The sequence below is a fragment of the Mirounga leonina genome, unplaced genomic scaffold (assembly GCF_011800145.1).
Source record: "Mirounga leonina isolate KUSES-001 unplaced genomic scaffold, KU_Mleo_1.0 Mir_82, whole genome shotgun sequence".
Lineage (NCBI taxonomy): Eukaryota > Metazoa > Chordata > Mammalia > Carnivora > Phocidae > Mirounga > Mirounga leonina.
The window spans coordinates 26,775,580-26,798,301 of record NW_023270825.1 but is presented as its reverse complement, the minus strand read 5'-3'; the positions used below and the strand labels follow the sequence as shown (position 1 = coordinate 26,798,301).

General features: G+C 52.4%; 1 protein-coding gene across 1 annotated transcript in view; it reads right to left on the bottom strand.

Annotated features, from left to right (window-relative positions):
- LTBP2 (latent transforming growth factor beta binding protein 2) overlaps positions 1 to 22,722 on the bottom strand; it is a 102,625-nt gene that overhangs the window by 64,715 nt on the left and 15,188 nt on the right. Inside the window, 1 exon segment of the mRNA XM_034992829.1 lies at positions 14,072 to 14,321. Within this exon segment, the coding sequence (XP_034848720.1) occupies positions 14,072 to 14,321 (250 nt within the window).

Sequence of the window (22,722 nt, the reverse complement as noted above, 5' to 3'; positions counted from 1 at the left end):
ATCTCATGTGCAAAGCTTATCATGCCCCTCATGCTCTCCCCACAGTGGTGTGCATGGCAGGTGCTCTGGGAGATCAGAGGAGGAGGAGGGGCTTGAGGTGAAGCAGGGGAAGGAAAGAGCTTTAGGCTGAGAGGATTGAGCTAGGACCATCTCCCACAGCCGCAAAGAGCCTGGTGTATGGGCATTTCACCACCATCAAACTGGCACGAGATGCCCACCTCCTGAACCCCTGATTTCCCAGCTCATGGTCTTTGGGACCACTTTATGCTCCATAACACCCCCCCTCCCCCCCGCTATGCACAGAGCTTAGCAGGCCTGGCTTATCAGACAGCAAACACAGGCCTGTGATGTCAGATGAGTTTATCCCACTTTTGGACCTGCCCAGAGAGGCTCACTGAGGTGGCGGGGTGGGGAGCCCGGGTCAAGGATATACTCCTCAGGGGCAGGCCAAAATCCTGGCAGCCTGCAGTCAGCCTGCTCTTCCAGGGGCTGAAACTCGACCCCAGGACCATAAACAAAAGGAGATTTCTATGAGAACAAGGACCCCAACCTGAGGAGTCTTCAGCATCGTTGCAGCCCAAATCTACCAACTGATTATGTGCCAGACATCTACTATAGGCATTTCATTTTTTAAAAAATTTTTGCTAGACTCTTTATGTTTGATACCTCACGTGATTAGCACAACAACCCTATGATGTAGGAACGACCACCCCCCATTTTAGAGAAGAGAAAGGAAGCACACAGAGGTTATCACTCTGGCCAGGATCAGCACCAGCAGGGAAGTGCTGGGGTGGGGTCTCAAGGCCTGAGCTCCGCCTGCCTTCGATGGATGATATTCCCCACCCTGCTGCTCACCCTTGCCCATAACAAGAAACCTCACTAGGGCCAGAAACACCTTCACGTGGCCTGGGCAATCTCTCAGAGTCTCTAGGTATTGCTGCTGCTTTTCTGATGTAAACAAAAGGCCCAGGTAACCCCAGAGTCCAGGGACAGATAAAAGTGGGTGCTATTCATAGAACACGTCAAAGGTGCCAGATGCATTTGGATATATTAGTAAATTCTCCTGACAATTCTATAAGGAAGGGACGGACATCCTCATCTTACAGATGAGAACACTGAGGCTTGTTGGGTTAAATCACTTGCTCATGGTAGGCATAGCTGTTAAGTGGTAGGGCTGAGATTCAGACCCAGGCTTATCTAACTGTAAGATATCAGTAGTTTCACAATCCCTCCCTCACACACCACTGCCTGCTCCAGGGGCTCTGATCTTGACCCCCAAAAAGAAAGAAATGTGGGATGAATGATTCTCAAGGGCACGACCTGTCTGAGGTCCCCCTGCAGTACCAGAGTCCTTGAGAGGCAGGCCCCACCCTCCTCTGGGTGCACACATGGGTGGACATGTTAGGTAATAGTCAGGGGCTGAGGCTAAGCAGGGCTAGAAGCAGACATTGGTAGCTCCAGAGGATTTGATTTGCAATCTTCATTTTGCAAGGAATGGGGATTTTTCTTTTCAAAAAGCACTGGACTTCCTTGAATTTTAGACCTTTCACAAATATTTTCTTAGGAGAAAAAAAGAACAAAAAACCCCCACAAAATGCCTGTTGCAGCTACTCACTTCCACAATGAATCATGGACACAAAACCACAGCTATGTGGCTAACAAAGCAACTATGTGTTTTCGCATTTTGTTATTGGAAATCATCTAGCCATCTTCACGATGTCATCTGCAGACAGACGCGCATACGCACCCCTCTGGGTCCTAAGCAGCCAATCTTACAACTGTGGTTATCGGATGACTTTGCACTTAATTCATTTGTCCTTTCTAATCTTTTTCTGGGAAATTATCTGGCAAGCCTTAAACCCTCCTCCAGAGCCCGCTCCAGAGGTGGTGTGTATGTGCGTGTGTGTGTGTGCATGGGCGTGTGTATGCACACACGCACACATACACGCTAATGATCAGGAGAGGAGGGCTGAGACACTGATTCAGTTAGTTCCACGAGTGGAAACAAGTATACATTTGAGACCCTTTTTTACTAGTGTTATCATGGTACCACTTTACTTTGGTAAGGCGATTTTCACTTGGGAAGCTTACAGTGCCTTTTCTGACAGCGGCAAATTCATTAACTGATGGCAGATTTAAAGATCGCATAACTGGAGACACTACCGGACCCATAAATCAGAAACTTCCTCTGCGTCCCAGACAAGGGGTGAAACCTGATATACATATATTTAAAAACCTTGAGCTCAAAAGGAGAATTCACAAAGCCTGCAAAAAATCTCCATTATAATTTCTTAGGCATGTTCTTTCATACAGCTTTCCCAGCCATGCCACACGCACACACACACGTGCACACTCACGCACACACGCGTACACACACGCGCGCGCACACACACACCCCTCCCCGGAGGGTGACATTCACTGAGTAGCCACAGTTCTGTACAAAGCCACCGGATGGGACAAACCATCCCTTGGGGCATCTGAAAAACAGCACTGACTGCCTTTCAGCCCCTTCTTGCTTCATCACTCCCTAACCTTTTCCTTTCAAACAAAAATCCTGGAGGACTTCGGTCAGCTAAATGCTATGAGTCTGGCCACAAGCTTGAAATATTTGTTGTTACTATTTTTTAAGCTGGATGCTGGGAACTGCATGCATTCTGTTTTAATGATCCCAACAAGCTGCCTTTGTTCCCCACACGGGGCTGTGCAGAAGCTACTCCAGGCTCTTGCTGGGTTCCTCTAATTTTCTGCAAAGACACTAGGTGCCTTGCCCAGCCCCGTCCCTGTGGCTCCCTCACCAGGCTTGCTGCTCTGCACCGGCCTGAGCTCACCTGCTCTACAGACTGTTGAGCGAAATGGCTGCTGGCGAGGGTTCCAGAGTCTTGAGTAGAGCTGGGCTGGAATGGCCCTTCCCTGTAGTGCCACTGTGAGGACTCGTTAATGTTCTGGAGATCTTCCACTTGCTCCTCTAGACCTTTCTCCACCCCACTCTGGACCCTGGGGGGCTCCTTTGCCCTCTGCCTTCCAGTCCTGTTCAGCCCAGCAAGAGGGCAGGAGAGGGAGTGGAGGCATTGATCCTCCCAACTCCCTCCTGACAGGCAAGGTGGGGCAGGGGATGGGCAGTAGCACGGCCAACGGAGGCTTTCTCCTGTGGCTGTAGCTGCTCTGCTTCTCAAGGGCACGACCTGTCTGAGGTCCCCCTGCCCCTCTAACCCTGTCCGTGCCTTTGCAAATAGACCCTTTATCAAACTGTTCCCGCTGCACGTACCATCTGTTTCCTCCCGGAACTCTGATTGATACAGATAAGGAAGAGTATCAGCTCTTGAGGATTGAGCACTTAGCCATGTGACTCAGCACTTCATCTACTTTTATTTTATTATCAACACAACGCTGTGTGGCCAGTATCAGCATCATCCTTTTACACTGAGACTCAGGGAGGCGAGGAAACACACAGGATCACACGGCTGTGAGCAACAGAATCGCATGAAACAGAGGTCTGACTTATGGCCCATGCTCGTTACCACTACATCATATGGTCCCCATTCTTAGGTGGTGCCTGTTGAGTGCTCTGCACAGGAGGGCCAGCTGACTCAATAAGGTTCCATAAATGGTAGGTTAAAATAACAACCATACCACACACACACACACACACACACACACACACACACCCCAGTCCTAAATTCTACTCTAGCATAACTTTAACCCAACTCTAGCTACAACACTAAGGTTAAAATCTCACTGTAATACTACACTAAAGTTATCCTCTCTTCTTTCCCTCACCACCACCCTCTTGTGAAATAGAGTATCACCCCAACCACAACCCTAGTCCCACCCAATCCTCACCCAACATTCACCACTGTAACCACAATTCTAGGCACCCCATCGGGGTGGGCCTAGGGTCAGGGCAGTGGTGAGCACTGGGAGGTCTCCGGGACCCCTCTGCTCCTTGGTGATTGTCCCCATCCCGTCAGCAGGTGCAGCCCTGCCACCTCACTCCATTTATACTCTGCCAATCAGACTCAACGTGATTGGCCAGAAGACATTTGTGTAACATCTCTTTCCCACATGTCACTGAGCTGGAGATGCCCTCAGTGGCGGTGAGGAAGAGGGAGGACTGGAAGAGAAAGAAGCTCTGTAGCTTTCTCCATCCTTGTGCTGCAGGCTGTCGGCAGATGGGAGGTGAGCAGCTCACATCTCAGGGACCTGTCGAGGGCCAGGGCCAGGGCGTGGCTGGGAGGGAGCCGCCCTCTGTAATTGCACCCAGGGAGGTTCTGATAACCGTCAGTTCTGGGAGAATCCTGGAAAAGTGAGTCATGCAGCCTTCATCAGAGACTTTGGGGCTGCCTCAGGCCAGATGTTCACCTTCAAGCTTAACTCAGAGAGAAAGGAAGGCAAGAGAAAGTGTGCAAACAGCAGACACCATTTCCCTGGAACCTGCCCCCTTGTCCTATGTGGGGAGCAGGAGAGGTATTAGAAGGTGCTGGGCTTCCTTCTTCCCTGAGCACTCAGAGGCCTGAGCTTGGCATCTTGACCAACTCAGAGGTGTCCGCACTGGGCTGAATGCTCCTTCTTCACCATCTCTGGCAGGACCGTGAGGCCTAGAGGCAAAACATAGCCAGAATGCATGCCTCAGGCCACATTTGCACAGAGCCTGTGTCTTTTCGTTATTCACACATGGCTAGCCAAGACCCTGCCCAGGCCCTGAGCTCTGTGGGTCTCAGGTACATGTGTGGGTTGAGGAGGTACATATTAACACTCTTCAAAGCCTCAGAGGTCCACCCCCGCCCAACACCACTACCATTTCAGAGAACTCTAGAAGGGACCTCAGCAGCCACACCCAGCTACAAAGGACTGCTTTGAAGCAACATGCTTTGTGGGGGACATGGGAAGTATCTCCCTCCTGAGAAGAAGCCAAGTCCAGGGTCACTACATACAGCTGCACAGGCTGTGCACTGCACAATTCTTGGAGTACCTATCATAGAGACTGTAATGTGATGGCCATCTCCTGTTGTATCCAGTGACTAAGAAGTCCAGCACAGAATGTCTCCTTCCTCTCCCTGGTGGGAATGGAGGGCTTCAGACCTAGCCACTTCCTCCAAGTAGTTTCCTGGGCAGTGCTGAGGGACCCTCCACAAACCTTCATTGGGCCCCTCTACACTTGTAGAACCCCTTGCAAGCAGCAGGGAGAGGGGCGTGGGCAGGAAAGGAAGTGCTTGGCTGAGACGCAGATTTTTTTCTACTCTCCTCAAAAAGCAGCAGCAGGGCTTCTGGGGTTTCAGACTTGGGAAAATAAAACCCTCTCCATTTGTTCTGGCTGGAGGCCCACAAGCGAGCATCTCCCTCTGACTACTCTCCTCCAAGCCCTCCCTCTTCCAAACCCACAAGCCCAAGGAAGGGGGTTCACGGGGCTCTTTTCAGGCCCCGGAGACAGAAGAAACTGGAAGGGGACCCCCTTCACAGCTGCCACAGTCCTGTACCAGACTCCTGGCACTCCTCAGGGTCTGCTAAGTCTGGCTCTGCCCCATTCTAATCACTGTTAGGGGAGAAGTATTGCCCTAGGCCCACCCTGGCTCCAGAGCCCCCAGGCCCAGGGGCATAGAGTGGGCAGATACCCACCTGCTGGGAGGATTGGAAGATCCCCTTCCTGATCTGTGTCATTCTAGGGGATGGGCTGAGTGTCAGCTCAGAAAGGAAGGGACCAAAGACCACCTTTTTTTGCTCCAGGAAGCCACAGGGAATGCACTGCGATAGGGATGGTCATTCAGTAGATAATTATTTATTGAGTGCTTACTATACACCAGGCACTGTTCTAGGAGATTGGGATATATCAGTGCACAAAGCAAGATCCCTGTCCTTGAGAAGCTCACATTGTAGCTGGGGGAAAACAGATGATAAATACTGAACATGACAAATTAAGTTAATTATATGTTATGTTAGAAAACAGAAAGTAAAAAGTACTGTGAAAATAAAAAGTGAACAAGATGAGGGGGATTCTCAATTGGGGGGTTACAATATTAAGTAATAGAGAGATAGGAGACATCTCCCTCCTGGGAAGGAACCAGGTCCAGGATCACCACATACAGTTGCACAGGCTGTGCACTGCACAACTGTTGGGGTACCCATTGTAGACGCTATGATCTGCACCATGAAGTACATCCCCTGGTTTGTGTCCAGTGGCTAAGGTCAACCCTAAGGCTAAAACCTTTAAAAGGTGGTCAGAGAGGGCCTCAATGAGGAGCTTCTCCTGAAAGTCACCGGTACACAAATAGGAGGCATAAGCCAATAGCCCAGCCCACTGTCAAGACTGTTAACTAACAACACTAACCAGCACTTCCAATAAACATTACAGTTCACAAAGCAATCTTTTGTCCACAATGTTTTTGTTAATCCTCACAACATACCGGTGAGGAAAGAATTTTCTTTCCTATTTTATAGATAGAGACATGAAGTCTTCGTGAAGTGGCTAGCCCAAAGCCACAAAGCTACTTAGTGTCCCAGCTTGGAAGCAAAACTGGGTCTCCCGATTCTTTCAAAATAGTGTATTCAAGGTCCTAAGGGTTGGGGAACTCCAGAAAAACCCCAGGGGGCAAGCTTGGGGCTCAGAGTTACAAAAACAAATCAGAAAAAAATAAGGCTAAAAAAAAAGAGAGAGAGAGAGAGAGAGAAGGAAAGGAAAGAAGGCACTCCATCCCCAGAGATCTCAAACGCTTGCCTCAGCCTGGACTGAAGTTGCCCTGGCAGGGAGGCGCCACTGCATGACCACGAGGAAGGGGTGACACAGAATGAAAGACGCAGGCTGCTAACCCCACAGAGGCCTCGAGGTCAGATTGTCAGGGACAGTGAAGGTCTGTCCCGGTGAAGGCATCATGTGTCCTTGTCATGACCTTGGAAATGGGTAAAAGGGGAGTAAGCACACATCAGCATCTGGGATGGAAAATGGCCAAGCCGGAGGCCAGAATCTGAGACCATTAACTTGAAGACCCACTCTATGTCTCTGATTTACAAACGTGGAAACTGAGATCCCAGGAGGCAAAGGATTCTAGCCTTCTAGCATGAGTCAGGCCCTCATCATGTCCCAGGGGAATTGGAGAATTGTCTTGGGTCCAAGGTGCCTTGAATGAGGAGAGAGGATAAACAGAGCATCACATCGCCCAAGGGAGCCAGCGGAGGGCATGTGGCAGCACGTGGACGCCCAGAGCAGAGGAAGGGAGTGGCAGGGAGGTGCCTGGAGCAGAACCCAGGCTCTGAGGACCCTGGCAAGCCTTCAAACTGGCCCGAGTCAGCATCTCCCAGGTTCCCAGAATAGACCCATAACCCAGCTGCCAACCTTTGTCCTGCCTCAGTTTCCCTATCTGTAAGTCCAGATGGTGGGGTGGAGAAAAACCCATCCTGGCAAACAGGGTACCTCACACTGAGTTGTCAGAGGCATGGGGAATAGAAAGGTAGGGTCAGAGATTTTGCATTTATTGGACCTCCTGTGTGCCAGACACCCCCTGACCCCTCCACATATGTTATTTCAATGAATTCTCTCAAGCACCCTATGAGAAGGACATTAGCTTTCCCATTTCAGAGCCAAAGAAACTGAATTTCAGTGAGGTGAAGTGAATGGCATGACTAGTTTGAGAGGCACCGGGGTTTTAATCCTGCCTGGCTCCCAAACCCAACACTCTCCCCTAAGACACACACTGGCTGCTTCCTCGCACCTTCTCGTTCCTTCTGTTGCTCCAGGTACCTCGCTTCTGGTTCTGGGTCATCGATCTCCTCTTTGCCATTTTGTCAGGCAGCAGCTGCTGCCTTCGCCCCCAGGAGAGGGGCCTGCGTCTCCCCTGCTGTGGCTCCTGGTGCAGTGATCTACTTGGGAAGTCACCCCGCTCCCGAAGCCTGGCAGAGACCACTCCTTGGGAGTTGAGACCCCGTACCCACCAGAGGAGGCCCAGGCAACCTGCGGGCTCACTCTCAGCAACTGGAGGTTAAAGGTCACAGGTCAGGAAGTGCAAAGATGGCGGAGGTGGAGAGGTGGGGGCTGAACAAGTCCGGGGTCCTGCTCTGAGGTGGCGAGCCCCACGACCACCCACGTGCAGCCACCCGTCCTCAGTGGCCCGGTGCTCACCACTGAGGCTGGACCCTCAGCAGGAGCTGAGCCAGTACCTGCCCCACTTCCTTCTCCTGCAGACAGAAGGCCGGAGAGGTTTGGCACAGGTCCGCATCTCAGGCCGGGCTGGGGGACTGCGGACAAGCGACCTCACCTCTCTGAGCTTTGTCAACAACGGGAACACTGGGAACCGTGGCCCAGAGCTGTGAGAGGTCAATGAGATAACTGGGTGGAGAGCCAAGCCTGTCACTTAGCACACATTCACCTAACTCCAGTCAGGGCCAGTTGTGTTCAGGTGCAGGAGATGTAGCAGCAAGAAAGCAGATAAAAACCCCTGTCCTGGGGCGCCAGGGTGGCTCAGTCGGTTAAGCGTCTGCCTTCAGCTCAGGTCATGGTCCCAGGGTCCTGGGATCGAGCCCCGCATCGGGACTCCCTGCTGAGCGGGGAGCCTGCTTCTTCCTCTACTCTCTCTCACTCACTCTCTCTCTCTCAAATAAATAAAATCTTTAAAAAACCCAAGAAAACCCTGTCCTCCTGGACCTGACCTTTCACTGGGGTAAGAAAAACAATAAATCAAATAAATAAGTAAAACACAGAAGACGCTAGTGCAACGGAGAAAAATTGCTGGGGGTGGGTGGGGTAGGGAGTGTTTGGGAGTGTGCAGTTTTAAATCAGGTGAACAGAGCCCCCCACCCCCACCCCGCTAAGAAGAGAAGACCTGAAGGGGGAGGAAGCAAGCCGTGTGAGTATCTAGAAACGGTGTTTGATGTGGGTTGTATTGTGTCTCCCCCAAAAATGTGTTGAAGTCCTAACTCTCAACCTGTAATTTGGGGCCTTATTTGGATATAGGGTCTGTGCAGATGTAATCAGTTAGGTTTAGATGAGATTATACTGGATTAGGGTGGGCCTTAAAGTCGTGCACGCACACGTGTGCACACAGACACAGCAGGCCATGTGACAATGGAGGCAGAGATTAGTGTGATGCAGCTACAAGCCAAGGGACACCAAGGATTGATGGGAGCCATCAGCTGCTAGGAGAGAGGCATGAAACCGATTCTCTCGCAGAAGGAACAACCCGATCGACACCTTGATTTTGGACTTCTGTCCTCCTGCACTGTGAGAGAACACATTTTTGTTGTTCTAAGCCACTCAGTCTGTGGTCATTTGTTATGGCCATCCTAGGAAATACTAACACAGTATTCTAAGGAGGGGGGCTAGCAAGTGCAAAGGCCCTGAGGTGGGAGCATCTCTGGCACATTTGAGGAAAAACCAGTTGGCCAGCATGGCAGAAGCAGAGTGAATGGGGAGAACGAATGGTGAAAGCTGACATCAGAGATGTCAGAAAGGTTTTGGGGGCCAGATCATGGAGGGCTGTCCTATGATAAGACCCTGACAAGGGGAGCTGTTACACTTCAAATGGGGGGATCCCAGCTGGAATGGGCTGCGGTGGGTGGGTTTGGTTGGCCCCCATGATCTTTGTCCCCTGGTGTTACACCTTTGAATATGTTACATTAAATGGCAAAAGGAATGAAACTCCTATAACACTGTACGTTAACTACACTGGAATTAAAATTTAAAAAATAAATGGCAAAGGGCAATTAAGGTAGCAGGTGGAACTAAGGTTGCCCATCACCTGACAAAAGAGGGAGTGTGTCCCGGAGTGTCATCACATGGGGGGGGGGCTATGTCATCTGTCATCAGATAGGCCCTTAAAAGTGGAAGAAGAAGGCAGAAGAGTCAGTGAGAGATTCAGCCAAAGAAGGAAGCAGAGGGGAGATTCAAAACGTGAAGAGTTTACGTGCCATTGCTGGCTTGGAAGATAGGAAAGTAGCCACAAGCCAAAGAGCAGAGGGGGTTTCTAGGTGCTAGGAACAGCCCTCAAGTGACAGATCACAAGAAACGGAGACCTTGGTCCTACAACTGCAAGGAACTGAATTCTGCCACCAACCTGAATGAGCAAGGAAACCGATTCACCCCAAGAGCCTTCAGGAACTGAGCCCTGCTGACACCTGGTGACTCTGACCTGGTGAGACCCTCGGCAGATGTTTGAGCCGTAGAGCTGAAGGATAACACATCTGCATTGGGTTAAGTGGCTAGTTTGTGGCAATTCGCTATGGCAGCCACAGGAAACTAACGCAGTGGATGAAGACGTGGGGTGTGTGGAGACAAGGAGATCCAGGAGAGAGAGAGAGAGAGAGACCGGGTCGGTAAAAAGAAGGCGGACCCGAACTGCCTTCTGGGGGAGCAGCCCATGGAGAGCCACCAGCATGGGACCCACAGCTTCCTAGACATCTCCCTACCAAACCCGCTTAGCACCGTCCCCCAGGCCCGTTGTTGCCCAAGTCGGGAGAAAGCCTTCTTAGAATGTCCCCAGGGCCCAGCCTCTAGGTCCTCAGGTCAGGCTAAGGAGCAAACCCCCTGGAGGTGCCTCCCATTCTGAGAAATGATGCGACACCTCCCCTCGGCCCCCTCTCCCATAGGGCTGGTAAGAACGGTGCTGGTGGAACGAGCCAGCCAGCCAAACCCACTACTGGGGACAGGGCGGGACCTGCTAGTCACGGCTCCCCTGAGGCTGGGTGGGATCTGACGGCTCCCCAGAGTGGGTCCCTACACACATGCAGGTGCCCCAGGTTTTGTCTGCTCTCTGCCACCCAAGACCCCCTAGCAAAAAAAAAAAAAAAAAAAACACCAGCCTGCTGATGGCCAAAACCTACTGAGGACTAACTCCGATCAGGCACTGTCCTATACTAAGTGCTCTACTCACATGGTCTCATTTCATCTTTTCTGTACTCCTATCAGGTGCAGACGATTGACTCAGAGAGGTTAGGAAACGTGCCTAAATGTCAGACAGCTGGTGAGTAGTAAATCCAGAACTGGACCCCCAGGATTATCTGAATCCAAAGCCCAGGCTGGACCCTCACTATTCAAGGTGGGGTCCGTGGACCGGCAGCCTCAGCACCACCAGAGACCACGTTAGAGCTGCTCTCCCCTGCCCTGCAGAGTCAGCAGCTGCCTGTAGGCAAGTTCCCAGGTGATGCCCATGCCCGTGGCAGTTTGAGAAGCATGGATGTAAAGCAGGTTTCCCAGGCTGGCCGCTCCTGGGTTGTTGTAACTGCCCCACCCTCAACCTCCTAAGGCCTGTCCCCAGCTGCCCGGTTCTGGCTCCCGAGGTGGGACAGGCCCTCTGCCCAGGCTTGGGGAAGAAGCCTGGACCTGGGTCTCAGGGGAGTCTCCAGGCCCCTGCAGCCAGCCCAGGCCACAGCTGGACAACATCAACCCTTGTCCGGCTCTCCTTAGAGCATGCTGCTGTGGCTGCCTGAGACTCTCCTGGCCCCTCCTTTTTGACTTCCTTCTGGAACGCAAGGCTCTTGGCCTCGGTCTAGTGCTCTCCTGAAGGGGGTCTCTGGCCATCACCAATCCTTGCAGTGTCTCCGCTCTCTAAATATTTTGGGCCCCCCTCTGGCTTCTAGAATGCCCCCTGCTTCATGTCACTCCCTCTCTCTGGACATCAAGGGCCCGTGCGAGTTGCCATCGGGAAAGAGGCCAACGGCTGCTTGGGGAACCTAGCCAAGCTCACAGGAAATGTCTGACACCACCAGGCAAGCAGGATTTGGCCTCTCAAAGCAAAACACAGCTGGGCTGACAGCGGGCCACTCGGACTTTCCCAGATTTCATGGCACTGAGGTCCCAGGGCAGAGACAGACTGGGCCGGCCTGGAGGTGGCAGCCCATTCACGACATCACAGTAGCCCCTGGCCAGGGAGCCTTTGAAGCTGGAAGAGGATGTCCCTGCTGTGGGCCACTGACCTCCCAGTGGGCCCTCGCCCTCCACTGCCTACTGCACACAGAGACTCCTTCGAAGGGGGAGGGAAGGCTCCCGCAGCTCCTCCTCCTCTCCCCAGCATCAGGTCGCATCCATTCATTCATTTAGCTTATGTAAATTGAGCACCTACAGTGAGCCAAGCCTGCTGTTAGGTACCAAGGCCTGCTCGAAAGAGCAGGACACAGTCCCTACTCTCCAGGAGCTCTTGCTGCGGGGAGCAGAGGAACAGACCATCCGGAGGCAGAGTGTGGGGTGCTCCGCCAGGGAAGCGCAGAGCCCCCCCTCTTCCTGCACTCAGAGCAGCACAGGGGCTGGTGCCCTTGGTTCTGGGTACAGGGTGAGGGTTCGACGGTGGGTGGGCCCTTTCTTAGGTGACTCTTTAGTTTGCACCCAGTGAAGCAAATGCGGATTGAGCCTTTTTATAAGCTAAGACTGTGGGAGGAGCTTTGGGGAGATCCAAAGAATGAGAGAAGGAGTCTCCGCTTTCCAGGGCCCAGGCCACACAATCTGATTGCAGACAGGGCGCAGATCCACAGGGTGTGTGCTGCAGGGGGTCAGAGAGCTGGCTGGAAGTGATCAGGGGGCGCTTTTTGGAGAAAGTAGTACTGGGAGGAGTGGGCTGAGCTGGGCAGATGGGGCAGGGGATATTAAACAGCTCTGAGTCAAGGGTGCGAGGGAGAGAATGACCTGCCAAGCAACTATCCCCCATACTCACTTGTGTGCACACAGGGGGGGTTCCATGCATTATAAAAGGAATGAATCCTACAAGCCAAAAGAGAGCTTGCAGGGGAATGCCTGCTCCATCCTGCCCTTGGCTGACCCTGGAGCTGGTACCTCTGGTGTCTTCCAGATGCCTTCACACCAGGCCCACCCACCTTGGACCAACGGCTGGGACCAATCATCACAGGGCTCAGGCCCTGCCCACCTGCTCACAGCCAATCCCAGGCCATCCACCCTGGCCCCTGTGTTGTCTACCTGGCCCTCAGCTCTGCCCCAGCATTCCAAAGCCTTGGCCAAAGGGTTTGGTTCTTCTGGTTTTGATTTGGATCTTCCTAGACCTCAACTGGAGTTCATCCTGTTCTTTGCGCTTCTGGCTACCTTTGCAAACTAGCTGCTTGAGTGCTTGGGGCTCTGGGACCCTACCTTACTGAGACCCCCGTTGCCCCCTGCTTCAGAGCTGTAGGATAATCTCAAGCTCCTTTCTCTTCTCTCCTGAGCCTTCCCGCTGGGGCCCTGACCTTGAGGCCAGCCTCCTTTCCCTGGTTCTCCTGGCCTCCCAGACGACAAATCCTTTTTCCCCTTAGTTCAGCAAGACAAGGTTGCAACCTTTTAGAAAGAACATCCTAAGTAGGAAGTGAATGGAAAAACTCGCCTGAAAAAACAAAAGGAAAACTCTGCCCCCTAGAAATGGACCAGTTTACAAAGTTCAGATTTCCTGTCCAGAGCTAGAAAAAGTCTAGCCAGGTTGGCTGGCAAGCAGGCCAGGGAATCCTGCCCATGAAAGTTCTCCCTGCCCACATTTTATTCTACACCCTCCCCCCACATGCTCCTGCTATTCCCTTCAAGGAGAGAAGTTACTGCTGGGCAGTGAGTGAACTGAAGGGCTTCTTTGGGCAGAGGGGGCCTTCCTGCATGGACCACAGGCAGAGGAGGAGGGGGAGGAGGAAAGCATTTATAAAGAGTTTACTATGTACCAGCCACTGTTCTAAGCACTTTCTTTATATTAACTAACTTAATCCTTACAACAGTTCCACGCTTGTGATGATCATTGTTGTCCCCACCTCGTTGTGAGGAATCAGAGAGGTAAATAACTTGCCCAAGGCCACCCAGCCAGGAAGTGGCCACGACAGGATTCGAAACAAGAGGGTGAGAGGGTTTATGCCCTCTTCAGCTTCCTCCCAGGACCTGGAGGGTAGCGACTCCATCTCCCAGCTCCCCTGGCCACCCGAGCCTGGCAAAGCCTGTGCCAACCCCAGCACTCACCTCCCTGCTCACTCACTGCCCCTGTGGTCCAGGCAGGGAGGGGGAGGAGAGCAGGGAGGAGGAAGGATAATTCTGGTCTTCTCCACCAAGGTCTTCCCCAAATGGCCCAGAGAAAGAAGCCCCGCTGGAGAGGGACGGCGCCCCTGGATCCACGGTCCCACCGAGGAGGGGACTCACCTGGCCGGAGGCCGCTGTGATGCCACTGACCGCGCTCTGGGGGTTGTGGTGCTTTCTCTGGCAGCGCTGCTCCTGCGCAGGTTGGGGGACCCCTCGGCTGCGCGTCGCGGTGCTGGCCTTGAGTTCTGGGGGTCGAATTCCTCCTCAGGAATGACCTCCTCACAGCGGGCTCCGCGGAAGCCAGAGCGGCACACGCAGAGCTGGGGCCGGCTGCAGGATCCCCGGTTCTGGCACGGCGGCTGGCACACAGCTGGGGAGAAAAAGGAGAGGGGTGAGGGCCGGCGGGGGGCAGGGGGGCTGACACCTTCCTGTCAGGAGGGCCACCTGCTGTGTGCCTCCCCCCACTCCAGCAGGAAGCCCGACTCTGGCCTCAGAAAGCTCCCTGGGCCCATGTGCCGCCACTCCACCTGTAGGTCCCCAGGAAAGGGGGGGGGGTTACCCTGTCATCTCCGAACAGCCCATCAGGGACTGAGTGACCAAAGGTGTCAAGCACTCCCAGCAGGACACCTGACTTTGTATTGTATGCTTGTGCTCACTTTTAGCTGTCAGCCCCTCCTCTCAGACTGAAAGTCCCAGGGGGCAGACATTTTGTTTTCTTCCCTCCAGTCGCCCCAGAACTTGGAATAGAGACTGACACAGAGTAGATTTTCAATAAAGAATGGATGAATGAATGAATGAATGAATGAGGTTGTTTTTTTTTTTTTAAAGATTTTATTTATTTATTTGAGAGAGAGCACATGAGAGGGGGGAGGGTCAGAGGCAGAAGCAGGCTCCCTGCCGAGCAGGGAGACCGATGCGGGACTCGATCCCGGGACTCCAGGATCATGACCTGAGCCGAAGGCAGTCGCTTAACCAACTGAGCCACCCAGGTGCCCTGAATGAGTTTTTTTAATGGGAAAGGGCTCAACACTGGCCTGAGAGTCAGGGTGGTGGGGTGCTGAGCGGTTGAGGTTTTCCTGTCTTCTGTGAGCTGCGTGATCTTGATCTCACCGAGCCCCGATTTTCTCATGAATCACTTGAGGGGCTGGCTGGGGAGGTTGGGGCATCCTAAGGGTTCTCAAAGTTCTCACCTTCCTGAGCAAGTGCTGGAGCCCCTGACCAGGAGCAGGAAGGACTCTGTCTCCCAGGCCCTGGGAGCAGCCTGGGGGCAGAGTGGGGCTGGAACTGGGCCCCTTCCTCCAAGCTGGTGCTGTCCTGCAGCCATGGGTCAGCAGTGCCGTGCCTTTGCACTGCCCTTCCTCACCTTGCAGAATCCAGAGCCCCCTCCAGTGACTAACAGCCATGGGAGAGAGAGTCCTGTGCAGAGAAACACAGTGGGCGGCAGGGCCCTGCCCCGCTCCTCCCAGGACCTCCTCTGGGGAACACGGAGGAACCCAGGAGAGCATGATCAGGCTCATGCTGGACCCTCTAAACTCAATGTCCCCTCCATCTGTCACTCATTCATTCAACAAATATTTGCTGAGCCCCTACTGTGTACTAGGCACTGGGCACGAAGTCCTTGTCCTCCTGGAGCTTACAGTCCAGTGGGGGAGACCAATGGGAAATAAGAAAATAGCATCAGGTTACTTTGGGGCAGTATCTCAGGCTATGGAGACAAACAGGGTGATGCAGCGGCCCGCACCTGACGTTAGATGGGAAGGACAGGGCAGGCCTCTCTGAAGAGCGAGTTCCGATTGGTACAAAGGAGGTGGACGGGTGAAGGTCTGGGCAGAGCCTTCCAGGCAGAGGGATAAGCACGTGCAAAGCTCTGGGGCTGGAGGGAACATGGTATGTTCGAGGAGGTGCCAGAGGTCCAGGGAGGCTGGGGTCTGAGGATAGCAGGGAGCACTCAAGGTCAAGGAAACAGAGGCGGATGATGCAGACCCTTGTGGGCCTCAGCTATTCTAAGTGCATTTGTAAACTCCCAGGCGTCACTCCCTAGCCCTTGAGCCTGGGATCACTTGAGCTATACTCTCCTCTCTGACAGCAGGCCTGGAATCCAAACCAAGGTCGGCCTGAAGAAATCTCTCCAAAATTCCACTTGGCCCATGCCACCTCCTTCTCGGAGATACTCACTGGCTCCCAGGAGCCTCCAGGATTCAAGTCCATAGAGTAGCACCGAACACCTGTGTCTGATCCCCCTCTAACCATAAATCCCTCTAAGTCAACCTGCTGCAGCCAGACTGGCCAGTGGGTATGGCTCTCTCTTCTCTCTGCCTTTGTGTGCACCATGTCCCTTCCCTGGAATTCTTTCCCATTCCTTTCCACTTACTTAAGTCCTACTGTTCCTTCAAGGCCTCCTCCGCATCCCTGACGGCCGCCTCCAGCCAGTGCGCCCTCCTCAGAGCAATGAGGAACCGCGCTCACTGTGCATATACCACACATCAGGTACGCCCCAAGGGCCGCAATCAGCGTGATGGGTTTTCCACAGACGTGACTCAACTCCCCAGCTACTATCAGGCCCTGCAACTGCCCCTTACACCTCTTTGCAGCCTTAGCTCCCAGGATATGCGTAACAGTGACCCAAGAACTCCTATTTTTATTGCGGCAGCTATTATCTATGGAGCACTTACACTCCGCAGGCCCTGCACTTTGCATGTACTATCTCATTGAACCCTAACAATCCTCTGTAGCCAGTGTGGTTATGATTCTCATTTTATAAATAATGCCTCAAGCTCAGAGAGGCTAAAAGCTTGACTGAGGTCACCTAGCCTGTCAGTGGTGGATCTAGGATTCGAATCCAGGTCTGTTTGACTGCAAAGCCCAGGTTCTTTCCTCCCCATAGCAGGGCTGGTATGGTCCTTCCTCCCTACCATTTCTGAGCCTTGACCCGGAGCTGATGATGAAACAAAGGGATCTGTTGGCTTCCAGTCAGCCACCAAATGCACCTTTGCAGGTGGTGGAGACTTCAGGACCCCATCGCTCTCCAAAGCCCACACCGGAAATCTTAGATGATGATGGACCATGTTTACCAACTCATGCATTCATTCGGTGAACATTCATAGAGCGCTCACTAGGTATGAGCTCAGCCTGTGGGAGAGAGGGCCCCTCTCATTTTTTTTAAGATTTTATTTATTTATTTTAGAGAGAGAGAGAGGGCATGGGGTGGGGGGAGGGATGAGGGGGAGGAGATTCTCAAGCAGATTCCACACTAAGCACGGAGCCCAACTCAGAGCTAGATCTCACAATCCTGAGGTAATGACCTGAGCCCAAAATCAAGAGTCAGCTGCCGAACTGACTGAGTCATCCAGGTGCCCCGAGAGGACCTCTCTCTTAAGAAGTGTACTGTCTCAGGGTGCCTCAGTTGATTAAGGGCCTACCTTCTGCTCAGGTCATGGTCCCAGGGTCCTGGGTACAAGCCTGGAGTTGGGCTCCCTGCTCAGTAGGGGGTCTGATTCTCCCTCTGCCCCTCACCCTACTCATGCTCTCTCACTTTCTCTCTCTCAAATAAATAAAATCTTAAAAAAAAAAATGCACTGTCTCACATGGAAGAAGGGAAAGTCAGGGAAGGCTTCCTAGAGGAAGTGATGCTGATCAGAGACACAAAGGATGAGTTGATTGGGCATCATGTCAATCAAGGGCAATCTGCTCACTCAGGGGAGAGTGGGGGAAATACCAGGTCTCACTTCAGGATTCCAAACATGAGTTGGATCCTGATGCCAGAGCATTTTCCTCAGTGCCTTGGCATGACTTCCTGGCAAGCCCCAGGTCTCCAGATAAATAGACCATGTCAGAGAATTGTAAACTTGAGTGCTTCCCCAAAAACAAAGTGCCACAGTGGCAGGATTCGGGCCTATGGCTTGGCTGCCACTCCATCTGCCCAAGCAGACTTGGCCCCCACCTGACCACCCACCAGGCCCCATCACCACCACCACCAGAGACCAGCCCGGCAGCCAAACCAAGGCTGGTGAACACTGGGGAAGCAGGTTTGCCCAGGGCAGGTCTTGGCCCTGCTTTAGTTTTGGGAGGAAACAAAAAGGGAAGGCCTGAGTGGTTTTCCATGAACACTGCATGACTGCAAGTCTCTCGGACCAGGGTTGGCAAACTTTGGTGGGTGCAATGAACAGCTCGTACAAAATGGGTGGTTGGGGGAAATCATAAAAATAGCTTTTATATACTTATGTAACACTGTGGTAAATAAAAGTTCTAAAAGGCTTCCAAGCCAGCCCAATTTGTTGATGGAAAAAACCTGCTTGGGAATGTAACCTTTCTGGATCAACCATTTTTGAAATTGCACAGAGGTCAGATTTGCCAAGGAAGATCCTCCAACAAGTGTCAGGTTTTCTGAGGTGTTGAGCCAGCTCTCGCCCACTCCATCTGCATCCTCTCTCAATTTGTACATGTTTTAGCAAGATGCAGGGAGCCACCGGACATCCTCACTAAAAGTGGTCACACTTTTGTTCTGAGCCGAGCATCTACATCATGAGTCTGGCACATAAACTCTTTTCTTCTCTCTCCACTACCCCGAAAATCACCCCCAAATGGCTCAAAGTGGTGGTTCCTAGGGCCCATCTGTCAAAGGGTACATTCTTATGACAGTTTTTACTGGTCTGTCATAAAATAAATAAAACATTTCCTGAGTTTTTGTGTAATGCTATCTTTCCCATTTAAAAAGCATCCTTTAGGGCGCCTGGGTGGCTCAGTTGGTTAAGCAACTGCCTTCAGCTCAGGTCATGATCCTGGAGTCCCTGGATCGAGTCCCGCATCGGGCTCCCTGCTCAGCGGGGAGCCTGCTTCTGCCTCTGACCCTCCCCCCTCTCATGTGCTCTCTCTCTCCTCTCATCCTCTCTCTCAAATAAATAAATAATTAAAAAAAATCTTTTAAAAAGCATCCTTTATTTTGAGATCGTGTCTTTTCTGTTTTTTTTTTGTGTGTGTGTGTGTGTTCTTTTTTTTTTTTTTCATTAAAAGTGATGGCAAATGGCAATTTGGATTTCTAACATCCTCACTTGGCAAAATGAAAAGCTGCCAAGTGTAGTTTGGTAACTGTGGTGTCTGGGGATATTTTATGGGTGCATGCAATCCAAAAGTTTGGGACCCTTTGGCCATAGTGGTCATGTGGCCTCTTGTTGAAAGGAGACTGAAGCAAAACATTCCTGTCAAATGAGCACAGATTACAGAGCTGAAGTATCAGAAAGGAAGCCATCCATGTCAGAATGGACAATGGCAGGGACTGTTGGATAAAGCAAAAAAAAGGAAATGCCGAGGGCCCGGGGAGAGGCAGTTCCATGCAGCGCTATGAGAATTCTAAGAGAGAAAACTCCCAGCCATGGCCGGCAGGGAAGTCTTCATGTTTTGTTCTTGGAGTCCCATGTCTCCCATTTTCCCACAAGAGCAGAGATCATGCCTTATACTTGAGAACTGAACCCAGGATGGGGTATATGGCTTTAGTGTGTATTCATTGATTGATTATTGGTAAAGGTTGTGGAGCGGGATGCCCTGATGTCCATGTTTAGCCAGCGAGGGCACATCCTCCCCACCCCCCCGGCCACTCCCCCGCCAACCAGAGGCCACCATCCTCAGACAACCAGCAAGCGAGGCTCTATCAGCCTCCCTGTGCTCACAAGCCAATGCCAGCTCTCAGCCATTCATAATTTGGGCTCCTCCTGAACCCTGGCTTTTCCACACTCTCCTGGCCCTCTCCTCCTCACTGAGGATTGGACATGTGGAAAGTTTCAGCCTTGGGAGTTCAGCTCTGTGCAGTTAGCAGGATGCCAAAAGAGAGGGGAATAAAAAGAAAACTCCCGAAATTGCTTTGAAAGTAAGAAATAGAAGGCATCGTTCCTCCAACCCCCTACCTTCTGGCTGTGCCCCTTCTACCTTCACTTGGCTCCAAAACAGTGGAGCAGAGATTTGCTCAGATTTTCCACACAAGCCCCTGCCTCTGGGAGGAGACCAAACTCAGAATAGGCAGGCCTAGAGGGATTCTGGAAATAGCTCTCACCATGTGGCCTGCTCCTACCACCCCCTCAGAGCCTCTGTGATCAGCTACTTGGTATTAGAAAGAACATGAGGCCGGGAGTCAGGAGGATCTGGTTTGACCCCAGCTCAGGCACATCCCTGCTGTGTGACCTTGGACTGGTGCCTCCATGATCTCATCTACAAAATGGGTCTGAAAATTCCTGCCTCAAAAAGTTATGTGAGTTGCAAGAGAGATCGTGGCTGTGGAAGGGCATTGCATTCTCCAAGGCTGTGCTTTGAACTACAGTCTTTTTTGTTTTATTTTTGGTGGGCAGCAAGGCAACGTTTATTGAACAAGAGTAGAAAGCTACCGGAGAGGAAGGGGGCCTGAGAGGTTGCCCCCAGAGTTTCTAAGTTTAGGGGTTTTTATGAGCTCTTCAGTGGAACTTTCTTAAGCAATCAGGCTGTGCTGAGTCATGCCAATCAGGGCTTTGGTCGCATATCTGTCTACCTATTAGGTTAATATCAACATGCTGATGGTCTCTTTTTGCTGACATCTGGGGGTTTATGTCTTAACTGCCCTTTGCCCATGATAGGGACAAATGCTTTGTGGTTAATTGTCTTATTTTAGGACATTTTGCAGAAGTCATGTCTGCAAAGGCTACAAAACAGAATGCTAGTGAGGATGCATTCCAGTCTAATGCTGTAGCCACAAGCTGGAGGCGGCTATTTAAAATGAAATTGATTAAAATAAAATAAAATGGTGCATCTGGGTGGCTCAATTGGTTAAGCAGCTGCCTTTGGCTCAGGTCATGATCCCAGGGTCCTGGGATGGAGCCCCGCATCAGGCTCCTTGCTCAGTGGGGAGCCTGCTTCTCCCTCTGCCTGCCATTCCCCCTGCTTGTGCGCTCTCTCTCTGTGTGTCAAATAAATGAATAAAAAATCTTTTTAAAAAGTGTAAAATTGGGCGCCTGGGTGGCTCAGTTGGTTAAGTGACTGCCTTCAGCTCAGGTCATGATCCTGGAGTCCCGGGATCGAGTCCCACATCGGGCTCCCTGCTCAGCGGGGGGTCTGCTTCTCCCTCTGACCCTCTTCCCTCTCTTGCTATCTGTTTCTCATTCTCTCTCTCTCAAATAAATAAATAAAATCTAAAAAAAAAAAAAAGTGTAAAATTCAGTTCCTCAGTCACATTAGCCACATGTGACTCATGGCTACCATGTTGAACAACAAGCTATAGAACGTTTCCATCAGCACAGAAAGTTCTATTGGACTGCAATGCAAAGCTTTAAGAAAAACCACCATCTATCTCCCAGTGGCAGAGGCAAGCCAGCCTCTGGACTTCTCTTCCACCACTGTTTTCCCAGGGAAAGGCAATGTCAGGCCCTGGGTAAAGGGATGGACCAAGCCCTGTGGTACGGAGGCAGGGCTGCTTTTCAGGTGTTGAATACAGCTGGTCTGCTCTCTATCCCTCCCCCACCCCCACCGCCCAGAGATACCTTCTCCCTCCATCTGTGACCTATTAGATGAGGCACTGACTTCAAGATGGGTCCCTTAACCCTGTGTCTCCTCTAAGACCTCCAGCACCATCCCCTCTTGTCTGGGAGATGAACCTTAGCTCCAGATCAGACTCTGGGCCCAGCCCCCCCACACCTGAAGCTCAGCTGCTCCCTAGATGAAATCTCCATCTTTCCTAAAATCTGTGTCAGTGGGACACAAAGAACCTACCCACTGAGTTAGCGGTCCCTCCCTCAGGATGGGGCCCTGTCCCCTTCCACACCCAGAGGCCTACCCACCCTCAGTATTTATCTCAGCCCTGCCTTGGACACCACACCTTCGGCCTCCACCCAGAGGTTTCAGTTAGCCTTGGAAACTCTCTTATAGGGGTGGGGTATCCACTTAGGCCTTCAGCAGTTTCTCCACAGCCTTGACCTCTGGTTTCTACAGAAAGGGGCCTGATGTCAGAGATCCCTGAGGCCAAGGAAATCCCTGTCTGGTCCCCATACACGTGTCTTCAGAATCCACCCGGACCTGTCCTCTCCATACAGGGGCTCGGCCCAGGGGCCATGTCTCCAGGCCCCAAGCTCGGCCCCGGCCCCCAGGCTGTGGGCGAAGTCAGGTCCTCAAGGACTTGCCCTGCTCCCGCCACAGCTGTGCTGGGACCACAGCTCGGACGGCTGGAAACGGCCCTGGGGCTCAGGGGCCAGCCAAGCAGCCGGCTCCAGAATAGCAGTTGTGTTCACATAAAAGCCTCTAATGAGAGAAAGATGCCGTTTCTTGGCCCCTCGTGTGCTCTCTGCAGACGCCGTCTGGCAGGCCAAGCGGGCCTCTACCGTTTGGCGGCCAGAGGGGAGGAAGGGGAGGCGTGAGTCAGACCTTGGCCCCCAGCCCCTCAGCATGGACCGCCCTGCTAATTGCATTAACAAATGCCACAATGCTGGGCCAGTCAGGGGCAGGAGGCCAAGGGCAGGGAGCAGTCCCAATTCCCACCGGCTCCAGCAGGCATGAGGAAAGAGACCACTGGGCAGGACTCGTGGCCCAGGGCTGAGGCCTGGGTTTGTCTCCAGCTCCTGTCCAAAAGCCGAAGAGTTACCCGGCTATCCGCACAGCCCCGGGGCCTTGTCTGGGAAAAGGCAGGGCTTTGGGGCCTCTGGAGATGAGAGAAGGATGGGATGGGCTCCCGGGACAGCCTCCTTCAGGGATGAGCCCAGGAACCAGCCTTCTCTAGGGGAGCAGCTCTAGGGCACGGAAGATAGTTCTGTGGCTGACATGGA